This window comes from Stegostoma tigrinum, chromosome 19, assembly GCF_030684315.1.
Source record: "Stegostoma tigrinum isolate sSteTig4 chromosome 19, sSteTig4.hap1, whole genome shotgun sequence".
Classification (NCBI taxonomy): Eukaryota; Metazoa; Chordata; class Chondrichthyes; order Orectolobiformes; family Stegostomatidae; genus Stegostoma; species Stegostoma tigrinum.
The window spans coordinates 12,334,168-12,356,161 of NC_081372.1; the positions used below are offsets into that span (position 1 = coordinate 12,334,168).

The following is a 21,994-nucleotide window of genomic DNA, read 5'->3' on the forward strand; positions in this document are numbered from 1 at the left end:
CACGTTTCTGGTGCGTGTGTGTGCGCGCGCGCCTTTCTGTGGTGTGTGCGCGTTTCTGTGGTGTGCATGTGTGCACGCGTGCGCACGTTTCTCTGGTGTGCGTGTGTGTGCGCACGCGTTTCTGTGGTGTGTGTGTGCGCGCGCGTTACTGTGGTGTGTCTGTGTGTGTGCGCGCGCGTGTTTCTGTGGTGTGTGTGTGTTTCCATGTTGTGTGCGTTTGTGTGCTTTCAATCTGTGCAGTGAAACCGGTATCCTTTGATCCTAGCTGGGAAGGATCTTAGTATATGCTCATAGGACGAGGATGGAGTTAAACTGGGCTGTGATGTTCTTCTCATTCCCCCTGCGGTTGGTGTCTAGACTCGCATAGTGAGTATGGGCACTTGGACCAAGTGCAAATAAGGCCAATATGACCATATTCCAACATAAACCAGTGTGGTAATGAGCATCTTCCTCTGTAGTTGCTCTCCCAGTTGAGAACATGGGCGGAGGGGGCTAGGGAAGGGCTAATTTTACAGTGCCAGAGATTAAAATTACTCCAGCTTTGCTGAAAGACTTCCTGTAATTCTTCCAGCTGTAATTGAACAAGAGTGTCAATTAGTTCCTCATACCTCAGCTGTTTTTCCTAATGCTTTGAAACAGTTGGTGTGAGGCATTTTCTGGAAATGGTTTAGCCTACATACCCTGCCCCTAACTCTCACCTCATTCATCGTGCTGTTCACCCTTCTCTTCCCACCCGTCAACCCAAGCCAGTGCTCGACTGGAGTTTGCACCGTTCAACATGTGCATGCTCTGAGCCTCGGCTATGGGATATTCAGTACAGAATTACCCACTCTCGCCCTACATCACAGCTGTAGATTTAAACCGTTCACCATGCTCCAGGGTTCAGATACAATTAGGATTGGCCAACAATTCAAATAAGAGAATTTTTTAAAAAAAAGTTTCAGTAAAGTGTATAACGCAGCTCCTTCAAATAGAATTTACATGTAACCATGATTAAAATATTCTGGGAATGCTTAGTGGACTGTCAGTAATGATGGGCTAACTCATAGAGACTTACAGTATGGAAACAGACCCTTCGGTCCAACTCGTCCATGCAGAGCAAGTTTCCTAAACTCAACTAGTCCCACTTGCCTGCATCAGGACCATCTCTCTCAACTTTTCCTATTCAAGTACCTACCCAGATGTCTTTTAAATGTTGAAACTGGACCTGCATCTACCACTTCCTCTGCCTTACATTTTTTTAGCTAAGCATCAGTTGTGCTGAGTTGCCTGTTGCTGCAAGTCCCTGTCAAACTCACCTCATTAATGGCTTACCACACCCCTCTCGTGTGGCCCTCGTCCGATTCTGCCCCATCTTCCTGTTCAGTATTGCTGGAACAAGCTCCTATTCAGCAGATACCCTGCCATTTCCATATCCTATTATGTCTCCAAACAACCACCGTCAGTCTGGAGCAGCCCTGTTTGGATCCTAAAGTTTGCCCCTGACATGGCAGAGGGGGGAAAAGTTGACATCCTGTTTTGTGGGCAGAGTCCTGTAGAGCTTGCCAGATAGAGTATTGCCAATACAGGACTCCCTCTTCCATCCAGGAGCAGCAGTGGCAGGGGTTGGGAGGGAAACCAAAGACCATGTAGTAAGAGCTGTCATGAAGTGACTTTGTGTTGTCCTGTCCGGGCAGATTTTCCGCTTTCAGCTTCAGAACTATTGGTGGCAGAGTGGAGACACTGAAACCTTCCAAATGTTGCGCATTGCCTTACTTAGTTGCAGTATTTCCCTGGTTAATCTCAGTCTCTCAGCGGAGAGACCGGAATGGGTGGATCAAAAATAAAACAACATTGCTGTTCAATGTAGGGCTCCTGGGGAAAGTGTGTTGAGAGTGTGTGCACTCTGTCTTTGGGGAGACACACGCCAAGATATGAAAGCATTTAATGCTGTATACAGCCCCCAGTTGTGGGTGCAGGAAATGGATGCCTTTTTGGAAGGGATTTTTCTTTTGTGGCCTTTCGTGAGGAAACTGTTCCAGTTTTGGATGCTGTGGTTTTACATGACATTTGAACAACCTTGGGTTTACGACATTTTGTTTTTGGTAACTTTCAATTCTGCTGCCTGTTAAGTAATGGAAAGTATTTGGTATTTGCTTTTAGTTGAGGGTTGGAACAGTGAGGTACCTTTGGGAGCATCCAAACTCGCTGAGCAGCTGATGGAATGTAAGTTGGGAGCGACTGGAATGCAGTGTGACTTATCCATATCACGTTTTACCATGTGTTAAGAGTGTTGAATGATAATGCAAGTTGTTGCCAATATGGGTCTTTGGAAGAAATGCCTGTAAAAAAAGTTAACTATGATTTAGAGTATTCCTGCCTTGAATTTTGTTAATTATGTCTGTAAAGAATACAATAATGGCTTCCCTGCTCCAGCTTGTGACATGGGTGGCTGGGAGAGAGACACGGCAGCAATGACAGGAATGTGCCTGATTGGCAGAATGTGACAAATGGTGTTTCCTGTCAATTTGCACGAGGACTTTCACCAACTGATTTGATTTGATTTATTGTTGTCACACGTATGGCCATACAGTGAAAAGTGTTGTTTTGCGTGCTCTGCAGGCATATCATACCATGCAAAGCACATCAGAGTAGTAGGACAGAGGGCAGAATACAGTGTTACAGCCACAGAGAAGGTTCAGAGAGGGAGATCAGAATTAACATTTGAGAGGTCCATTCAAATAACAATGAGAAAGGCTGTTCTTAAATCTGTCTGTATATGTATTCAGACTTTTATATCTTGTGCCCATTAGAAGAGGGTGAAAGAGTATAACTGGGGTAGAAGGGGTCTCTGATCATGTTGGTTGATTTCCCTGTCATCTCTTCTGGTCTTGGGCAGAATAGTTGCTGTACCTTTCACCATGTGAGAACAATTTGGATGAAACAAGCAACCAATTTAAGATTGAGATAACAAGGTGTAGAGCTGGATGAACACAGCAGGGTCTGAAGAAGGGTCTAGGCCCGAAATGTCAGCTTTCCTGCTCCTCTGATGCTGCTTGGCCTGCTGTGTTCAGATTATCTCATTCTCCAGCATCTGCAGTTCTTACTATCTCTGAACCAATTTAAGATTGTCAGTCAGGCTTAGACATGTATTTAAAACTGCATCTGTCAACACACAGGACCCTGTTCTTTCGACAGCCACTCTGAAGCACAGCTCTGAGTATGAACTATGCAATCAATCCGAGTTGACCTGCCTGGTTTAAATTTACATAGAGCTTTGACAGTTGAGTGTCAGTCATCAAATGACTGGCACATCCTTCATGGTAGCACTTCTACCAATCAAGAGTCCACTTGCCAACCATCAGCACTTTCTCTGCTCATTCAAAATAAAGCATTGTTCCCTCTACCTTGACATTTTTGCAAATGTCTTGATAAGATGCTTTAGACAAAATGCGTCCTTTTCTCAGCCGCACTGAAGATGCATTTCCTTGGAAGAAACACAAGGAGTGATCGAAATGTTAAAGCATGAGGATGACTGCATTGACTTGGCTTGGTTTCACTGCTTGAAGGTTGATTGGATTAAGGTGTTTGTAACAATGAGATGATTAAGAAACTATTTCCTCTGGTGGGAGAATGAAAATCAAGGGGGCATCAGCTTGAAGTGAAAGCTAGACTGAGGAGGAGGGAATGTTCTGATGGCTGCAAACTCGGTACAATGAAATGTTACAAAGGGAGATGGGCTCCTCTGTTCTTAACTGGCACTGATCCAGTCTGTACTGCTTTTGCAAAGTACAGGCTTCGAATTCTTCATGACATCAGGTACAGATCTGACTGATGGTCAGTTGTGTGATTGGATAAGTTTGTGGGGTTCAAAAATGATATGATGGGAGCAGCATTTACCCTACCAGCATAAGTATAAGGAACAAGACCAGGCCATTCTGGCCTTCAAACCTGCTCTGCTATTCAATAAGATCATAGTTGATCTAAGTTTAAACTTAACTCTACATTCCTGCATATCCAGAAGACCATAAGACATAGGCGCTGAAATTAGGCCATTTGGCCCATCAAGTCTGGTCCGCCATTCGATCATGGCTGATAGGTTCCTCAACCTCACTCTCCTGCTTTCTCCCCGTAACCCTTCATCCCCTTGATAGTCAAGAACCTATCCATCTCAGTCTTAAATGTACTCAATGACCTGGCCTCCACAGCCTTCTGTGGCAGCGAATTCCATAGATTCACTGCTCACTGGCTGAAGAAGTGTCTCCTTATCTCTGCTCTAAAAGGTCTTCCCTTTACTCTAAGGCTGTGCCTTCGAGTCCTAGACTGTCCTACCAATGGAAATATCTTCCCAACATCCATTTTGTCCAAGCCATTCAGTATTCTGAAAGTTTCAATTACACCCTCCCTCAACTTTCTAAACTTCAATGAGCATAGTCCCAGACTCATCAAACGTTCTTCATATGTTAAGCTTTCCATGCCTGGGACCATTCTTGTGAACCTCCTCTGAACCTGCTCCAGGGCCAGTACACCCTTCCTGAGTCTTTCATCCCCTTTGGTAGTCTAGAAGCTATTTACCTCAGCCTTAAGTAATATTTGAAAGATTCTGCATCCACTGCCTTTAGAGGAGGTAAATTCTAAAGACTAATTGGGGAGAGAATAGATAAGATAGAAGCAAGGAAGTTGTTTCTATTGGATGGGTGAGACAAGAACGAGGGGACATGGCCTCAGAATAAAAGGAGGAGCAGATTGAGGACTGAGTTGAGGAGGAACTTCTTCACCTGACAGGTTGTGAATCTGTGGAATTCCCTGCCCAGTGAAGCGGTCGAGGATACCTCGTTGACTGTTTTTAAGGCAAGAATAGATTTTTGAACCTTAAAGGAATTAAGGATTATGGTGAGCGGGTGAGTAAATGGAGCTGAGTCACTGAAAAGATCAGCTGTGATCTTATTGAATGGCGAAGCGGGCTCAAGGGATCAGATGGCCCACTCCTGCTCCCATTTCTTACAGAACAGAATCCTTACGATATAGAAGCAGGCCATTCAGCCCATCGAGTCCATACTGACCTCCAATGAGCATCTCATCCTGACCCATCTCCTATCCCATTCCTGCATTTCCCACCACTGAATAATTTAGCATAGCCAGTCCACACAGCCTGCACGTCTTTGGACTGTGGGGAGGAAACTGGAGCACCCAGAGGAAACCCACACAGACACGGGGAGAATGTGCAAACTCCACGCACACGGTCACCCGAGGGTGGAATCAAACCTGGGTCCCTGGCGCTGTGAGGCAGCAGTGCTAATCGCTGAGCCAGCAACACCCTTCTAAGAGAAAAAATGTTTCCCCCTCTCTGTCTTAAATGGGCAACTCCTTATTTCTAAACTATGACCAACACTGTTAGTGAGGGAAAGCGAGAATAAGTCGTAGAGAGTCACCAAAGTATTTGTGTGAGTGCGAAGGTGCGCCTGAGTACAGGTGAGACAAGTAGAGGCCATGGCGTACATGTATTGTCTCAAAAATGTAAATAATCCAGAGTCTGGACAAATGGCAGTGAAGTAAGAATGCTCAAATAGAGTTGAGGACGCTTTGAGGTGGTTTGCTTTTTCAGTCTCATGAATGACAATGAGCCACTCAGTTAAAATGGTGACTGAAGCTTAAAAAGTGATCCCTGACTTACTTAGTCTTTATTCTGCCCTGTCTTAATGTGTGCCCAATCATACGTCCTCACTCCCTCCACCCTGCTCTCCTGCCCATCTCCAGATTATAGACTCTTCAGTCCAATTTGTCCATGCCGACCAAGTTTCCCAAACTAAGCTAGTCCCATTTGCCTTTATTTGGCCCATATCTCTAAACCAAGAACAATACAGCACCGGAACGGGCCCTTCAGCCCTCCAAGCCTAAGCCGACACATTTTGCCCTTCGATGTGAAAACTTCCTTCACTTACAGGATCCGTATCCCTCATTCCCTTCCTATTCATGTATTCGCCCAGCTGCTTCTTGGATGCTGCTGCAGTGTTTGCTTCCATCACCTTCCTCTGGCAACGCATTCCAGGCACTCACCACCCTTTGTGTAAAAAAAAAACTTGCCTCGCACATCTCTTTTTAAAGACTACCCCCCCCCCCCCCCCACAACCCCACACCTTAAACCTGTGTCACCTGGTAATTGACCCCTCCACCCTGGGAAGAAGCCTCATACTTGCTACTCTATCCGTGCCATTCACAATCTTTTAACCTTCTATCAGGTTGCCCCCTCAACCTCCTGCGTTCCAATGAAAACAAACGCAGTCTATCCAACGTTTCTTCATAGCTAAAATCTCCCATACCAGGCAATATCCTGTTAAACCTTTTCTTTACCCCCTCCAAAGCATCCACTTCCTCTGGCAGCTCATTTCTTACATGTAGCACACTCTACATGACCAGAACTACACTCAATATTCCAAGTGTGGCCTAAGTAAAGTCCTATGAAGTTGCAGCATATGTTGTCTATCCTTACTTTTCTGCTGGAGGTTCTATGCCTGAAACGTCAGCTTTTGTGCTCCTAAGATGCTGCTTGGCCTGCTGTGTTCATCCAGCTCCACACTTTGTTACCTAGCTAGCATGCCATAGGCCTTTTTACTACCTTATCTACCTGCACTGCTACCTTCAGTGATCTGTGGGCCTGCACTCCCAGATCCCTCTGCATATAAATACTCTGAAGGGTTCTGCCATTCATTATATAATTTCCACCTGTACTTGATCTTCCAAAATGCATCATCTCACATTTGTCTGGATTAAACTCCATTTGCCAATTTCCTGCCCATGCCTCCAGCTGATCTACATCCTGCTGTATCCTCTGACAATCCACTTCACTAACCACAGCTCTTTGTCTGCAGACTTAGTAATTAGACCAGCTATGTTTTCCTCCAAATCATTTATGCCGACCACAAACAGGTCCCAGCACTGATCCCTGTGGAACACCACCTGTCACAAGCTGCCGTTCTGAAAAAGTATCCCTCTGTGTCCAATGGCTTATCCAGTTCTGTGTCCATCTTACCAGCTCACCCCTGATACCATGTGACTTCACCTTTTGTACCGGTCTGCTGTGAGGGACCTTGTCAAAGGCTTTGTTCAAGTCCATGCAGACAATAGCAACCGCATTTCCCTGATCAATCATTTTTGTCACCTCCTCAAAAATTCAATCACGTTAGTGAGGCGCTGCGTCCCCTGCACAAAACCATGTTATCTACTGCGAATGAGCCTGTTTGCTTCTAAATGCTTGCCCCCTGACAATCTTTTCCAATAATTTCCCTACCACCGACGTGAGACTCTCAGACCTGTTCATGTACCTGTCCAAATGTCTTTTAAACGCTGTAACTGTACCTGCATCGACCACTTCCTCTGGCAGTTCATTCCACACATGAACCACCCTCTGTGTGAATTCATTGCCCCTTGGTTCCCTTTTCAAACTTTGTCCTCCTCACCATAAAAATATGCCCCCTACTTTTTGATAACTCCACGGCAGGGGAGTATACTTGAAATTCTGATTTCCCCTGAGATACACCAGAAATCTGACCTCTTCACCTGTGCTTTTGGACACCTGTTTTGTTAATTTGAAAGGCCTCAGAAGACATTTACGAAGACATTGCCGGGATTGCAGGGTTTGAGCTACAGGGAGAGGCTGAATAGGCTGGGGCTATTTTCCCCCAACTGTCAGAGGTTGAGGGATGACATTATAGAGGTTCATAAAATCACAAGGGGCATGGATAGGGTGACTAGCGAAGATCTTTTCCCTGGGGTGGGGGAGTCTAAAACTAGAGGGCATGGGTTTAAGGTGAGAGGGGAAAGATTTAAAAGGGACCCAGGAGGCAAATTTTTCACCCAGAGGGTGGTGCGTGTGTGGAATGAGCTGCCAGAGGAGGTGGTGGAGGCTGGTACAATTACAGCATTTAAAACACATCTGGATGGGTATAGGAGTAGGAAACAGTTAGAGAGATATGGGCCAAACGCTGGCAAATGGGACCAGATTAATTTAGGATATCTGGTCAGCATGGATGAGTTGAACTGAAGGGTCTGTTTCTATGCTGTGTATCTGTATGACTTTATCTTGTCTTCTGTCACCTTTTGCCTTTGAAATACTTTGACAACATTTCAGTGCACTGGATATAAATGCAAGTTGTTGCTGCACTGATATTCTCCCTGCGATCTGTATAAGCGAGGAGTAGCTGCCAGTGATTGGTGCACGCTCCCAGAATGACTGGAGTATACCCTGGAACCTGTGGAATCTGAGCCTGACAGCCAGTTGTAATAGATTTATCATTTGTTTGAATAAACTGCAGAGTTAAATTATTTGCTGTATTTCCCGCTAGTCTCCTATAGCCTAGAGCAAAGTGACCTTTCCCTCCCTGCCTTGTCACATGGTTTCAGCCCTCTTGCTTCAGACAAGTCGATCAAGTGTGGACATGACCCTGGCCTACTGCAGTGCATGTTAACTAAATTCCTCTTTCTCGCACACATAACAGCCAGCAGGGCCAGATGGGCCAGATGATTGACGCACCATGCTCGAGATGTGGCTGGCATCGAGCTAAAAGTGCAGGTTTAGAGAAGCTTCTATTTCTTGTGAGTTACAGATGTTGCATCCTTAAGGAGAGAGGGTTAGGCAAGTGAAGAGGCAATGTGTTAACGGTATGGGGCAATTAATTCACGCGATGCATCAGAACAATCCCGTATCTTCGGGAAAATAGTGCTGCTGGTGAGCAGAGTTATTGCCCACTTACTGGCTCCAAGGTTTCTGCTTATATCTTGCGCATTTTAACGCGGAGTATTGCTTCAAATGAGTCAATAAAAGCTACATAATCTGGTATTCACTTCCTCTGCTGTGTTGCCAGCTTGTTGTTTTGGATTTGGATCCTGAGAAGCAGTCACACGCATGGCCAATTGCAGATAAGATAATAATTGTGTGTTTACATTTTAAAGCTCCATTCTTGGTGTTTTTTTGTTTCAACCTCCAAGTGATGACGTGGGTTATGTAATGCTAACAGGGATCTTTGTCTTCTTCCTCAGGTCCAGCTCTCCATGGCAGCCCGCCCCAGGTACCAAGGCAGCAATGCTGGTGAAGGTCGATAGTGGGACAAGCTCGGTCCCCACCCAAGCCTTGGCGGCTCAGCAGCAGAACTCCCTTCCGGTCACCAACCAGAAAGCCAACCAGTCGACCAAGGCCTCAGGTCAGGCCCGCAAGCCAGGCTGTGTCCCGCTGGGCAGTAAAATGGCAGCGTGTCCTCTTGAGTCCAAACCCTCGCTGCATTTGAAAAAGACAGAGAACGGGGGCTTCTGCCTTGTCTTGACCAGCGGCCCTCCATGCCAGGCTTCCCAAAAGGTTCAGCCGGGCCCAGCGCAGCCTTTGTCCCCAAAGTGTGGCTCCTCGGCCCCCATTTACGATGAGCCGCCCGTCGAGTCACCAATCTATGATGAGCCACCCATGGAAGTGGACCCAGGGAGCGCGCCGAGGGCCGGAGCAGGCCAGGCCTCTGAGAAAGAGACTCAGGTGACCAGGCTGCTTCAGGGCCCCGGCTACCAGCAACAGCTGGTAACCAAGCACGCCAGGAAGCCATCCAATACGGAGTACAGCCCAGTGGGGAGGGAGTACATCAAGCAGATGGTGAACATCGATCCATCCTCCAAGCAGCCAGCTCCTTCCGACGGTAACAATGCCGGCAGACTTACTGCTGTGGGCCCCTCACCACCCAAGGATGACAGCAGGCAGCCGTGGAAGGTCCTGGACGCAAACTCGTTGAAGGGCAGCGAGTTGCACAGTCGCCAAAGCAGCGTACAGTCGCAAGAGTATCCCACCTCCGTCGTCAGCCACCAGGACTCAGGCTATTCCACAGGCCCGTCGCCCAGCCTCAGGAGGAGGAAGGGGAGGAAGACGATGGCGAGCCAGGCCAGACCGGGCTCTCTGGGCAGCAGCAGCGAGCTGAACGTTTTGAATGAGAAGCTGATGGCGGAGATGCGGGCAGTGGTCAGTCGGACGGCTGCCGTCAGGGGCAGCCAGGCAAGCCTGAACGCAGACGTGGCTGAAAGCTGTATCTTGGCTGACATTCACAAGATCCGGCTGCAGTCTGAGGGCCGTCACTTCGGGCAGTATGCTAACCGGGGCTCGAAGGAGGACATTGTGGCCAGCAGCAGGTCGTTGCACAAGTTGGGTGCGGATATGCGAGCCTCGGTCGACAGCGAGTTATCCACGCGGCAGGAAGTTGTCCGTCAGAAAAGGACCTTTGAAAAGGTGGATTTTTCCAACCATTCGTTGGAAAGAAGCCTAACGAGCCAGACTAGCCTGTCTCTACCGAGCCCCGTTCGGAACCAACCACAGGTAGCTCACTGACGACTCAGTGCTTTTGATGTAATGTTGGCAGCACGGTGTGTAATGTGGTTCCAGTGAGGGGATGTTGCGTGGGTCAAGTCGCGTTGGAGATAGCGGTGATAGCCTAGTGTTATTATCACTAAGCTCCTTAATCTAAAGACCCAGGCACTGTTCTTGCACCTGAGTTCCAATCCCGCTGTGGTGACATTTATAGTCCAGTAAAAAATAAAGAATTAAGAATTGTCGGCTCTCAAGAAAAATCCATCTAGTTCACGAACGTCCTAATTCTAGCTGTTCTGGCCTACGTGTAACTCCAGACCACAGGAATGTGATTGACAGTTGGGGGCGGGCCATGTGAGATGGGCAGTAAACACTGGCCTGGCCAGTGCTGCTCACATCCCACAAGTGAATTTTTTAAAAATCAGAAATTGGCTCTGTCTGCTACCTCGGGTGGCTGTGAAAGACGGCTAGGGCTCTCCAAACAGTCCATATTTAGTGTAACCACTGTCAGCCTGGGGAATGCGCCCTGGAAAACCTCCAGGGACAGCATATTCTTACATTTGGTTCTGGCAATCACACCTCAGTGTCAGTGGGATCTCACCAGAGGTTATTGGAACTGAAATAAGACACGCAGAAAGAACTTGGAGACACTGATGTTTATGGCATGGAACCACATTCAACCTGCTGGTTACCATGATGTCCATTTTGGTGTTTCCATTGATGATGCTATTAAGGGGTCTCCTGGTGCATTGGTAGAGTGTCTTCCTCTGGGCCAGGAGGCCCAGGTTCAAGACCCACCAGAGGTGTGTAATAATGTTTCTGAAGAGTGTAGTGAGAAATGGTATGGTCTGTAATTAAACTGCACTGACTGTTTCTCGATGCCCTCTGACCTCTTGGGGGTACATGTGCTGAAGAACCATCTCATCCATCAATGTTTCATAATCTCGGAACAAGTGATGATATAACGTGGTTTTTCAGCACATACAAAGGTCTTTTGAGGGTGTGGATTAAAGGACGGTCATTGCAGTTCAATTATAGACAATATTATTCTCACCACACAATTCTACATGTTCTTATTGCATGCTTAGTGGCGGAATATGTCAAATGATTAGGCTAACTATGCACTTAACAGGTTCCACGCTCACTAGTTGCCTGTGGTGTCAATTACTACATATTCCATACGCACCAAACTGGTTACCATTGTCTGGGCACATAGCTGAAACCTGAGCTGCGTGATTCTTGACCCCAATAAAAGGAGAAAGTGCCAGAAAAGCTCATCGGGTCAGGCAGCTTCTCTAGAGAGAGAAATGGTGTAATGCTTCAAGTCCAAGAATTTTCATTAGACTTCGGAGACCCATCAGAAAGGTGATGGGCCGGAGAAGTTAATGCTGTTTTAGTCTCCAAGATGCTGCCTGACTTACTGGGTATTTCTGTTCTTATCCCAAATTCCCAGTGTCTAATATATTCCTTTTGTTTCGACAGTAAACTTGTACTTACAGATTTCAATGCCCTTATCCATGCTCAGTGGATAGGGTCATTCCAAAGCTCTGGGCTCAAGTCCCATCCCAGGACTCAGTGGGCAGGAAATGTGCATTTGTAACATGGGCCAAAGTGGCTGTGTCATTGTATAAATCCTTCCGACACACGCTAATGGCAGGTTTTAAGGGCTGGAGAGATTCCTTGTCACGCATGTGGTGGACAGAAAGTTAGAGTTTATACCATCACCATCCACAGCATCAGAAAATAACGTGCATGTAAATGGTGCATGTTACCACAGCAACCCAGAGTCAGAGTGGGCCATTGCACATCACCAGTATTCCTGATTTTATTTCCCTGCTTGTAATTAAAAAAACTTAAAAACTAGAAACAATGAGCGTGAAGAGATGTGCATTGAATTCTTTTTCAGAATGTTAATGATGAGTACTTGCATCTCATTCCTGGTTTTATTATTTACATTTTTCTTGTCTTGGTTAATTTCCTTGATAAAACCAAAATGCTGCTCATAGTTAATAGGAAATGCAGATGCTGGAGATTCTGAGATAACAAGATGTAGAGCTGGATGAACACAGCAGACCAAGCAGCATCAGAGGAGCAGGATGTTTTGGGCCTAGACCCATTTCTGTTGAAGGGTCTAGGCCCGAAATCTCAGCCTTTCTGCTCCGCTGATGCTGCTTGGCCTGCTGTGTTCATCCAGCTCCACACCTTGCTATCTCTTAGGTTGGTCATAGTTGACAGGATCCCACCACTGTTCTGAATCTTCATACATAGAATCACCGCAGAAGCAGCCCATTGAGTCCACACCGACCTTGCAAAGAGCATCCCATCCAAATCGAATGCTATCCCTGTAACCTTGCATTTCCCATCGTTAACTCACCAAGTCTACACATCCCTAGACACTATGGAGCAATTTAGCATGGCCAAGTCACCTAGCCCCCCCTGCACACCTTTAGAGTGTGGGAAGAAAACCCACGCAGACACGGAGAATGTGCAGAGTCCACACAGACTGCCACCCGAATCGAACCTGGGTCCCTGGCACTGGGAGGCAGTAGTGCTAACCACTGAGCCACTGTGCCTCCCCATACGCTCTCTGAATTAGTCAGTCCTTTTGTTTAAATTGCCTGCGTGTAATATTGCGAGTTTGGAGGGTCCCCAGTTTCCTGTCTGTTTTATGAGTCCCTTGCAGAACAGGAAAATCGTTAAGAAATGAGATTTAAACATAGACGAATATGAACAGATATCATTGGAGAAAACAGGGAACTGGCTTATTATTTGGAAGGTGCCAGCCTAGGCAGGATGGAGGAACAAAGTGATCTCAAAGTATAAATCACCAAGGGCTGAGGAAAGTGTTACCATGGAAAAAATAAACCAAGTCTCCATGTATTATTTCTCAGGAGCTTTAATTGAAAAGTAAGAAGGTTGCGCTGAATCTGTGGCAAACCTTGGTTAACCTGCATTTGGGTGCTGTGTGCTGACTGCCATATTTTGGAAAGGACCTTGAAGCCCCAGAAAGGGTGCCAAGAAAATTTACAGGAGTAATACTGGGAATACGAGGGTATCTTTATTGAGAAAAGTTGAACTTTTCTGTGTCGCTTCTCTCTTGAATAAAAGAGACTTGGGGGATGGGGGGTGGGTGGTTGCAATGGTGACCTCAGAATCCTTTAAAATTGTGAACGGTCTTGACAGCCAGAACGTTTCCTCTTGTGGGGCAGAGTGTAACTGAAGATGTGAAGACCTAAGGTTATCACCAAGAGATCTAATAGAAAATTCAGAAGAAACTTCTTCACCCAAGGAGTAGTGAGACTACCACAGGGAGGGGTTGAACCAAATTGCTTAGCTTAAGGGAAGAAATGTACAATAGAGAATGGAGCAGAACATTACAACAGTAGATTTAAATGAGGACAGCAAGGCTCAAACACTGACTAAGTGATATAAATGGCCTGCTCCTGTGCTATGCCCCTGTGTAATCTTTGAGACATTATCCCACGTCTTCACTTGATCTACTGGGGGCTAATCTGCATTGCTCAGGCCCCAGTACTTGCTGCCTCTCCCACCCCAATACTTCCTGTTATTTCCCAGCACCAGTGGACTGTCAGTGCCCCGTGGAAGGAACCGTTCCCTCACCCACAATCTAAGCAGTGGGATTTGGCAGCCAGTTTGACTGAAGAGCTAATTGCAGCTGAGTTCAATCATGTCTTCGCCTGATTTCCATAAATCTGCTCTCGCCAGGAAGGGGTCATTGCGAGCCGCTGAGAGCAGGAGAATTGCCTGTTGTGGTTTTTTTAAAATAATTTCGCCATCCCCCACCTTACTTGAACCAAGGGACCTGGAGACCACTTGTAGGATTCCAACTGAGGCTAAGTCAGACAGCCCAGGCAGAATCAGCAGCTGCAGGAGTTCCATGGTGTGTAAAGGTCACTGCCTTTCCTAACTGTGCCTGTGTCAGGTCGTCATAGCATGTGGCGTTGATCCCAACCGGTTATAGCCAGCGTGGTTGCCTTGTTATGTTTATCTTTTTCATGGTAACCTTTTCCTCAGTCTTCAGTGATTCATACTTCGAGATCCCTTTTGTTCCTCCTATCCCACCTAGACTGGCATCTTCCAAATAATAAGGATATTACTAAACTGGAGAGGATTCAGAAAAGATTTACCAAGGTGTTGCTGGGAGTGGAGGGTTTGAGTTATCAAGAGAGGCTGGGACCTTTTTCACTGAAACATAGGAGATAGAAGGATGACCTTTTATAGCAGTTTATGAAAACATGAGAGGTATACATAAGGTGACTGGCAGGTGCCTTTTTCCCTAGGGTGGGGGATTTCTATACTTGGGGGCAGACTTTCAAAGTGAGAGGAGAAAGACTTTTTAACAAGGCATGAGGGGCATCATATTTAGGCAGAGTGTGGTTTGTGTGTGGAATGAACTTCCAGAGGAAGTGGTGTATATTTACAACTTTCAAAAGATGTGTAAGAAAGGTTTGGAGGGAAATGGAACAAGCAGACGCAGATGGGACCAGTTTAGGATTATGGTCAGAATGGACTGGTTGGAACGAAGAGCCTGTTTTTTTTGCTTGCTGTATGAGGTATCAGTGAGAGTGTTCTGAATGTCCCACAGAGAGCTAGTTAGCAAAGCAGGCGAACCAGATATATCGCTGCACGGCCAGGTGCTTGAAGAACCCAGAGTTAGAAGGGGGAGCAATGAATGGATGAGCTGAAATGTTAAATTCCAGAGAAAATATGACTGTCTTAAAAAAAAATGCTGCAAAGCCACGTCAAAATCATGTTGACAAGCTCGGCAGGAACTGAATCTGATTGAAAGCAAATGCAGTTTGAAATTCTTTGCTGTGCACTGTCTGTGGTCTGATAATTAGAATGCCTTTGACCATAGTCACTGATTTTTGTTTCTGTTTAGAGGAATCTGAGACAGACAAAGTTCACTCATGGCAGGAAGGCTTCCAGAGGACGTTAGAGGGAGAAAGACAAGTCCTTGCACTGTGGGTGGCTAAGAGTGTGTAGTTCTCTGTCAGAGCGGATACAGAGGAGTGAGCAGGGGAAAGAGATTGGACTCGGTGCCTTCTTTGTCGTAAACCAGGGATGTAGACTTAATGCTGAGATTTCTCTCAGGCGGACATAGCCTTCTATGAATAGAAACGGTTGAGAGGGTTAGTGGCCGAATGCAGACAATTGGAACGAGTTTGGTTCGGGAAACATGACTGGCATGGGCAAGTTGGACTGAGAGGTCTGTTTCCATGCTGGATGGCTCTGTGACTCTGTCAAGAGAACGAGGGACTTTTTTTTCTTGGTATCCTGGCCAATGTTTATCTCTCATGAAAAAAAGCAAATAATCTGGCCAACATCATGTTGCTGTTTGTGTGAGCTTGGTGCACAAGCATTGGCTGACATTCTTCCTACATTGCAACATGACTGTAGTTCATTGACCACAAAGCTGTTTTGGATGTCCAGAGCTTGTTAATGGCTGTATATGAATGTAGGCCTTTCTATTTTAATGTCCCCGCGCGGTGCCATTTTCAGAATGAATGAGTTATTTGTTTTGTTCGTGTTTAACACTGGGAGTGATCAAGGTTGTTGCTCGTGCAGGTATTTTCTTCCCTGTCCAGTTTTTGTTCCCCATCACCCTTACTGAAGAGAGACTTGTGTTGATATAGCGAGATGTCCCAAACACCTGACAGCCAATGAAATACTTTGGAAGCAGTTACTTCTGTAGAAGACAAAATGCAAGAGTGCGTCAGTTTCCACAAATACTGGAGACACAGTGGAACCTCACCCAAGTGCCTATGACTGATGGTTTCATTATTTTGACAGATGATTTAATTGGGGGAACGCATGGTACGGTGGCTCAGTGGTTAACACTGCTGCCTCACAGCAATCGGGACCGGGTTCGATTCCATTCTTGGGTGACTGTGTGGAGTTTGCACGTTCTCCCCGTGTCTGCAAGGGTTTCCATCTATAGATGTGCTGGTTAGGTCACTGCAAATGTGGGGTTACAGGGATAGTGTGGTGTCTATGCCTGGGTGGGATGCTGCTTGGCTGATCAGTGCAGACTCGATGAGCCGAATGGACTCAATCTGCACTGTAGGCTTCCGTGATTCTATCATACCAGTCTAGCCCAATGTTGTCCATATCTGATATTCACACATAAACATCCACAAGAAAAAAGCAGTGGGAACCCTGATCACTGTTACCCTTCCTAGCCTTGAGGATGAATTAGAAAGTCCTTACCAGCACTGGTCAATTAACAGCGTAAAATGGGAATTAAAACCAAGACTTTCCTGGTCTGTGAGGGTCAGCTCTGTATTGAGTATGTTCACTAAACTTCCCCAGAAAGCTGACCACCTTTTCCTTTCTGAGACCTGTTTATTCAGATAACGCTGTCCTGCCTGTGGTTAAAAAGCTTCAGGAGGTTTAAATATAGGGAAACTGTTAACTCCGGTGGGGAGGGAAAGCTGTTTGCGATGACAGAATTTGAATATTGATGAAAGGAGAGACATTTTGCTGAAACTTTTCGTCTTGCACTGGTGGGGGTCAAGCACAAGGATACCAGATGGCTGTAGGGGGGAAGAAAATTCCTGCGTTTACACCTTGAGCACAAGAGGCAAAGTTTCAGTGGCAGTTCTGTATTTTCAGCAGTGAGTGAAAATAGAGGGGACATAAATTATGTTTGACTCTTTAGGGAAGAAAATAGGAAAATGTAACCCACCTACCACCCCCAAATATAGAGACATGCACGTCCACAGACGCACACACATACAGATATGTACACCAATATGCACTCCTGCATGGATATATACACGCTGACAGACATACATGCACATGTATATACATATATATTCACACATGTATGTGCTCCTGTTTATACATACACACACGTTCACACACGCTGGTAGAAATCCAGAATTCTCTGCTCCTAAAATCTATGGATGTTGTGCACCAGTCAGGTCTTTCAAAGTTCAAAATGATGATTGGTTTAAAGGGTTTCAATGACAAGGTGGTTGAATCAGTTGTAATCTGGCTGTGGTGGTGGAGCAGGCTGAAATGGGCTGAATGGTATATTCCCAACACCAATCGATAGTAACTAGTGATGAAATCATTCAAGCTTGGATAATTAAACCTCAGGAGTTTTGGGTGACGTGGTCAATGCGTGCAGCTGGATCTAAACCTAGCTGATTCCCGGTGGTTGACAAAAACGCAATCTTATGTTTGTTTTTCTTTCCTCACCCCCACCCTCAGCCTCAGAACATGGGCAGCAGCCCTCAGCTTGACCCAGGAGGGCAGACCTGCAACGTGGGCTACCATTTTCCTTACACCACACTCCGCAAGCCCCTGCCAGAGAAGAGCATGGAAGACTGGGCAGCCAAACACCTCAACATGCACACTCGGGGCATCTTCAGACGCAGGTTGTCCATCGCCAACATGCTCTCCTGGGTCGGAGGCTCCATCAAGAAGCCAATGCTGGTCACCAACGACCGCACCATCAAGAAAGACGCCTGTGAACTCTTCAAGCTGGTGCAGATGTACATGGGCGACCGGCAAACCCGAATGGAGAGGGTCCCCATCGCCCTCGTGATTGTTACCAAGTGCTGGACGACACAGGGGATCCGCGATGAGCTTTACATCCAGCTGTGCAGGCAGACCACGGACAATCTGTGCTACCAAAGCCTGGCGTACGGCTGGGAGCTCATGGCGGTCTGCTTAGCTTTCTTTTCTCCATCGCCCAAGTTCCAGTCTTACCTGGAAGGATACATCTATCGGCACACTGACCCTGCTCATGACGTGAAAAGTACGTGAGGTTATTGCGCTCATGTGACTCGCTCTTGTCAAATGATACATTGTCTTAAGCAGCTCTTTTCTTCAAGTGTGGAGCTCATAAGCCTAATATTTTGTAATTATGTGCCTCACAGCCATGTTCTGGGGACTCGGATATAAAAAGTCATGTTTTTCTGTCGTATCTGCTGTGTTCCTGCCCTCACCCCTTTGCTTCTTCTTACCTCATTTCTTCTCTCATCTATAATGTACAAAGCTTGCAGCCATTTCTAGCTGCCCCACCTCCAGCCCAAACTCTCAGACTCTCAAAGGTGCCATTTTTCAGAAAACACATTAGCTCAGACTCTGTCAATTAAGGTGATAGAAAAGTAAGAGATTTCTCCAGTGTCCCAGCCAGTATTTATTTCTCAGTCAGTATTCCAGGTATAGCAACCCTTTTATTATCTGTCATCAATGGGACCAGGAGTTTGCCAATTGATCAAATATTTCGGATAACCATGAGGTCCACATAATCAATGTGAAAACACACACTAAGTAATGGAGATGTAAAGCAGGGGGAGATATGCATCACTGTTATTGACAGCGTAAACCACATTAATAATGCAACTTTACCTTCCACAAAACTTACCAACAGAGAGCCTTCTCACTCACACCCTCAACTGATTCCTCGGAGATTGCGATAATACAGAAAACATCCAGAATTTCAAGTTTATAATATTTGCTGGTTTATCAGGAGTTAAAAGAAAGTTTGCTGTATATTATTTGGTTGTTGTTACACTGCTGTCTGTGGGAGTTATATACAAATTCATTGCTGCATTTCCTGTGGTACAGCAGTGACCAAATTTCTAAGCACTTAATTTGCTTAAAGCACTTTGGGTCATTCTGCGATTGTGAATGGTGCTACCACTTTTTGTGCTTTTTGGTACAAAGCGCCCCCAGGTGTGAGCGTTTTGGCGCCCTGCTCCACTTGGGGTAAAGAGTCAATGTTATCCTCAATGACTCTTGTCTTAAAGCTGAAGCCATTCAGTGGTATAGCCCGTGGGAAATACTGCAGTCACACAGCATAGAATTAGGTCGTGCATATCCGCGTGCTCCCTCTCGCGTGCTGTCTCGTTCTCTTGCATTTGCTCTCTGTCTTCACACACCCCCCCCCCCCCCCCCCCCCCCCAAGTGCAGTCACATACAGGGGCTGAATACACACCCCACAGGACAATGCAAGGAAGGATCACTTCTCATTCCCACACAGTTTTGGAGATAGTTACGGTGACTCTGCCTAGGAGATGGTTAGCAGCTTGTATTGCCTCGTTGCTGGTCAAATGTACAGAAGGGAAAGAGTGAACTACCAGTAGGTTCAGTTCTGCCTCAGGGAGAGCAATGGAAATATCTCAGTGCCCTGTGAATAGGGAGAGAGCCTTCAGTTTTAGGGGTCTGTTCTGTCAAATGAATTTGACCGAGAGTGCTGTTTTAATTCAGTCTGCCTGCATTGTTTCCATGACCCTGAACCTTGGGTCATTGCATTCCTGTTGTCCGCCATTCTCCCCCTAGATGCTGTTTTCAACAACAGTTTGTAAAATGCTGTGGAAAAGTAAACTCGTTACCCCCCCCACCGAGCCTGAGATCTTTGCCCCATCCGTGACTACAAGAGCAGGAGTGGGCAGTCTGCCCCCTTGAGTCTGTTCAGCCCGTTCACTAGCATTACTGCTGCTCTATAGCCTGGCTCCATAGAGAAAATTGGAACAAGAGTAGGCCATTCAGCCCTTTGAGCCTGTTATGCTATTCAGTATGATCACCCAATTCTATACTCTAATCTCACTTTCTCCCTCTGCCCTTGGATCCATTCAACCCAAGAAATAAAATCCAACTCCTTCTTGAAAATATTTTTTAACCAACCACTTTCTGTGCCATGAATTCCACGGGCTCACTGTCTGGATGAAGAGATTTGTCTTCATTTCAGTCCTAAATGGCCGACCTTGTATCTTCAGATTGTGCCCCATGGTCCTGGCCTCCCTGGTCATCAGGACCATCCTTCCTGTGTTTATCCCATAGAGTCCCATGAGAAATGCATAGGTTTCTAGAAGATCCTCATCATTCTAATAAACTCCAGTTATTATAGTCCCAACTGATTTCTACCCCCCCCCTCATCTCTCCTTGTATATTAGAGCTATCGTCCCAGGAATCAGTACATCTCCATTGCCTCACTACCTTCAGTTAAACACATCTCGCAATCTGAGATTTAAAACTCACTGTTAGCCCAGCATCAATCAAACTGTCTTGTGGATTAATGTTATTGCCTCTGAGCCAGGAGGTTCTTGGCAGGACTTGATCATTAGGAAGCTGTGTTCTTCACATGGCCAAACAGGTTGATTAATAGCATTTATTTATTCGTTCCTGGGGTGTGGGCATCGATAGAGAGGCCAGCATTCAAATACAATCTGTAGATCCTTCCGGTATTTCCACGATGGACGGTAAGAGGAAGTGAGCCAATTCCTGATCAGCCATGTTGGATGGAGATGGTGTCCCAGGGGTTACAGGCCACTGACCTGTTCCAGGAAGAATAAGCTACAGAAATAGATTTGGGGTTTCCTCGTCTTCATGCAGCTCCAGATCAAGGAGCTTTCTAAATCTAGAATCGGTCACCATTTGGGAAAGAGAATTCTTGACTTTCAACATGCAAGTGTTTCCCAATTTCACTTCTGAAAGGTCTGGCCCTCATTTGAAGACAACGTTGTGCAGGACTAGACTGCGTGGCCAGCAGGATGAGGTCCTCTCAACTGCATCTGCTTTCCTTAATGACAGACAAACTCCCCTTATTGAAGTGTGCGAGATTTTTAGGGGATTTGACAGGGTAGGAGCCGAGAGGTTGAGGGACAGTGTAGCACCAGAGGGCCATAATCTCAGAGTAAGGCATCGCACGTTTGGGACAGATGAGGAGGAATTTATTCTCTTGGAGGGTTGTGAATTTTTTTTTACCACAAACGGCTGTCGAGAGGCTGGATCACTGGGTATATTCAAGGCTGAGATAGATATTTTTTAGATGGTGAGGGAATTGGGGGTTATGGGGGAAAAGGCAGCAAAGTGGCGTTGAAGATTATAAGATCAGGCATGATCTCACTGAATGGCAGAGAGGACTCGATGGGCTGAATGGTCTACTCCTACGGCTCATTGATCAAATCACTGCAAACTTCCTCAGCTCCAGGAAATCCTGACCCAGGTTTGATTAATACCTCCTCGAAATTCTGTGTGAGGGATCACTGCGCACTCTGACATCTGTTACACTTTGTTATGTGTCAATTAACAGTCTCTCTTGCCATTGTTTTCTTTAAAAAGAATCATCACAATAGTTCTGCCACTTGCTGGAGTGACCTTTCCAGTACTTCAGTTCTGTTTTCTTTTCTAAATTCCAGTAACCCAGCGCATCAAGGAGCTGGTGGAGATGAAAAACAAGAGGTTTTCAAAATCGAGGAAGAAGAGAAAGCAAAACATTGAGGAGGAGGAAGGTCTGTTTGAGCTGATTGATCACACTGATAGCTTGAATAAAAGTGACTGTGTTTCCTTTTGCTTCTAATTAAGGATTGTTGAACGGTAACAGTAAGCTTGTGTATTCCTAGTGATTTTACAAGGCGTTAGAGTGGTGTTTAACATGGGTTTCCAGCACTTGGCCTAATTGGGAGATCTTAATAGGTGCTCAGCACAAGATAAACTCTAGGGATTGTTTGCTCAAAGCCTAGGATATACGTTTTATTTAAACATTTCTCATATTTCAAATTGTAAGGTGCCAGCACTGAGAAATCCCAAAACAAAATGGTTGGCATTTACTGAGTTTGATGTCCACCAGAGAGCAGAATTAATGTAAACTGAGAGACCCTGTCAGTGACTTCCCTCTGTCGTTTTCTGAAGTTTGATTGGAGC

General features: G+C 46.0%; 1 protein-coding gene across 3 annotated transcripts in view; it reads left to right on the forward strand.

Moving 5' to 3' along the window:
• Positions 1-21,994, forward strand: part of arhgap46b (Rho GTPase activating protein 46b) — a 185,404-nt gene that overhangs the window by 143,278 nt on the left and 20,132 nt on the right. For all 3 annotated transcript variants that reach the window (XM_048550065.2, XM_059652739.1, XM_048550067.2), the window contains 3 exons: positions 9,016-10,321; positions 17,552-18,101; positions 21,490-21,582. In XM_048550065.2, coding sequence (XP_048406022.1) covers positions 9,016-10,321; positions 17,552-18,101; positions 21,490-21,582 — 1,949 coding nt within the window. The remainder of the gene's footprint in view (positions 1-9,015; positions 10,322-17,551; positions 18,102-21,489; positions 21,583-21,994) is intronic.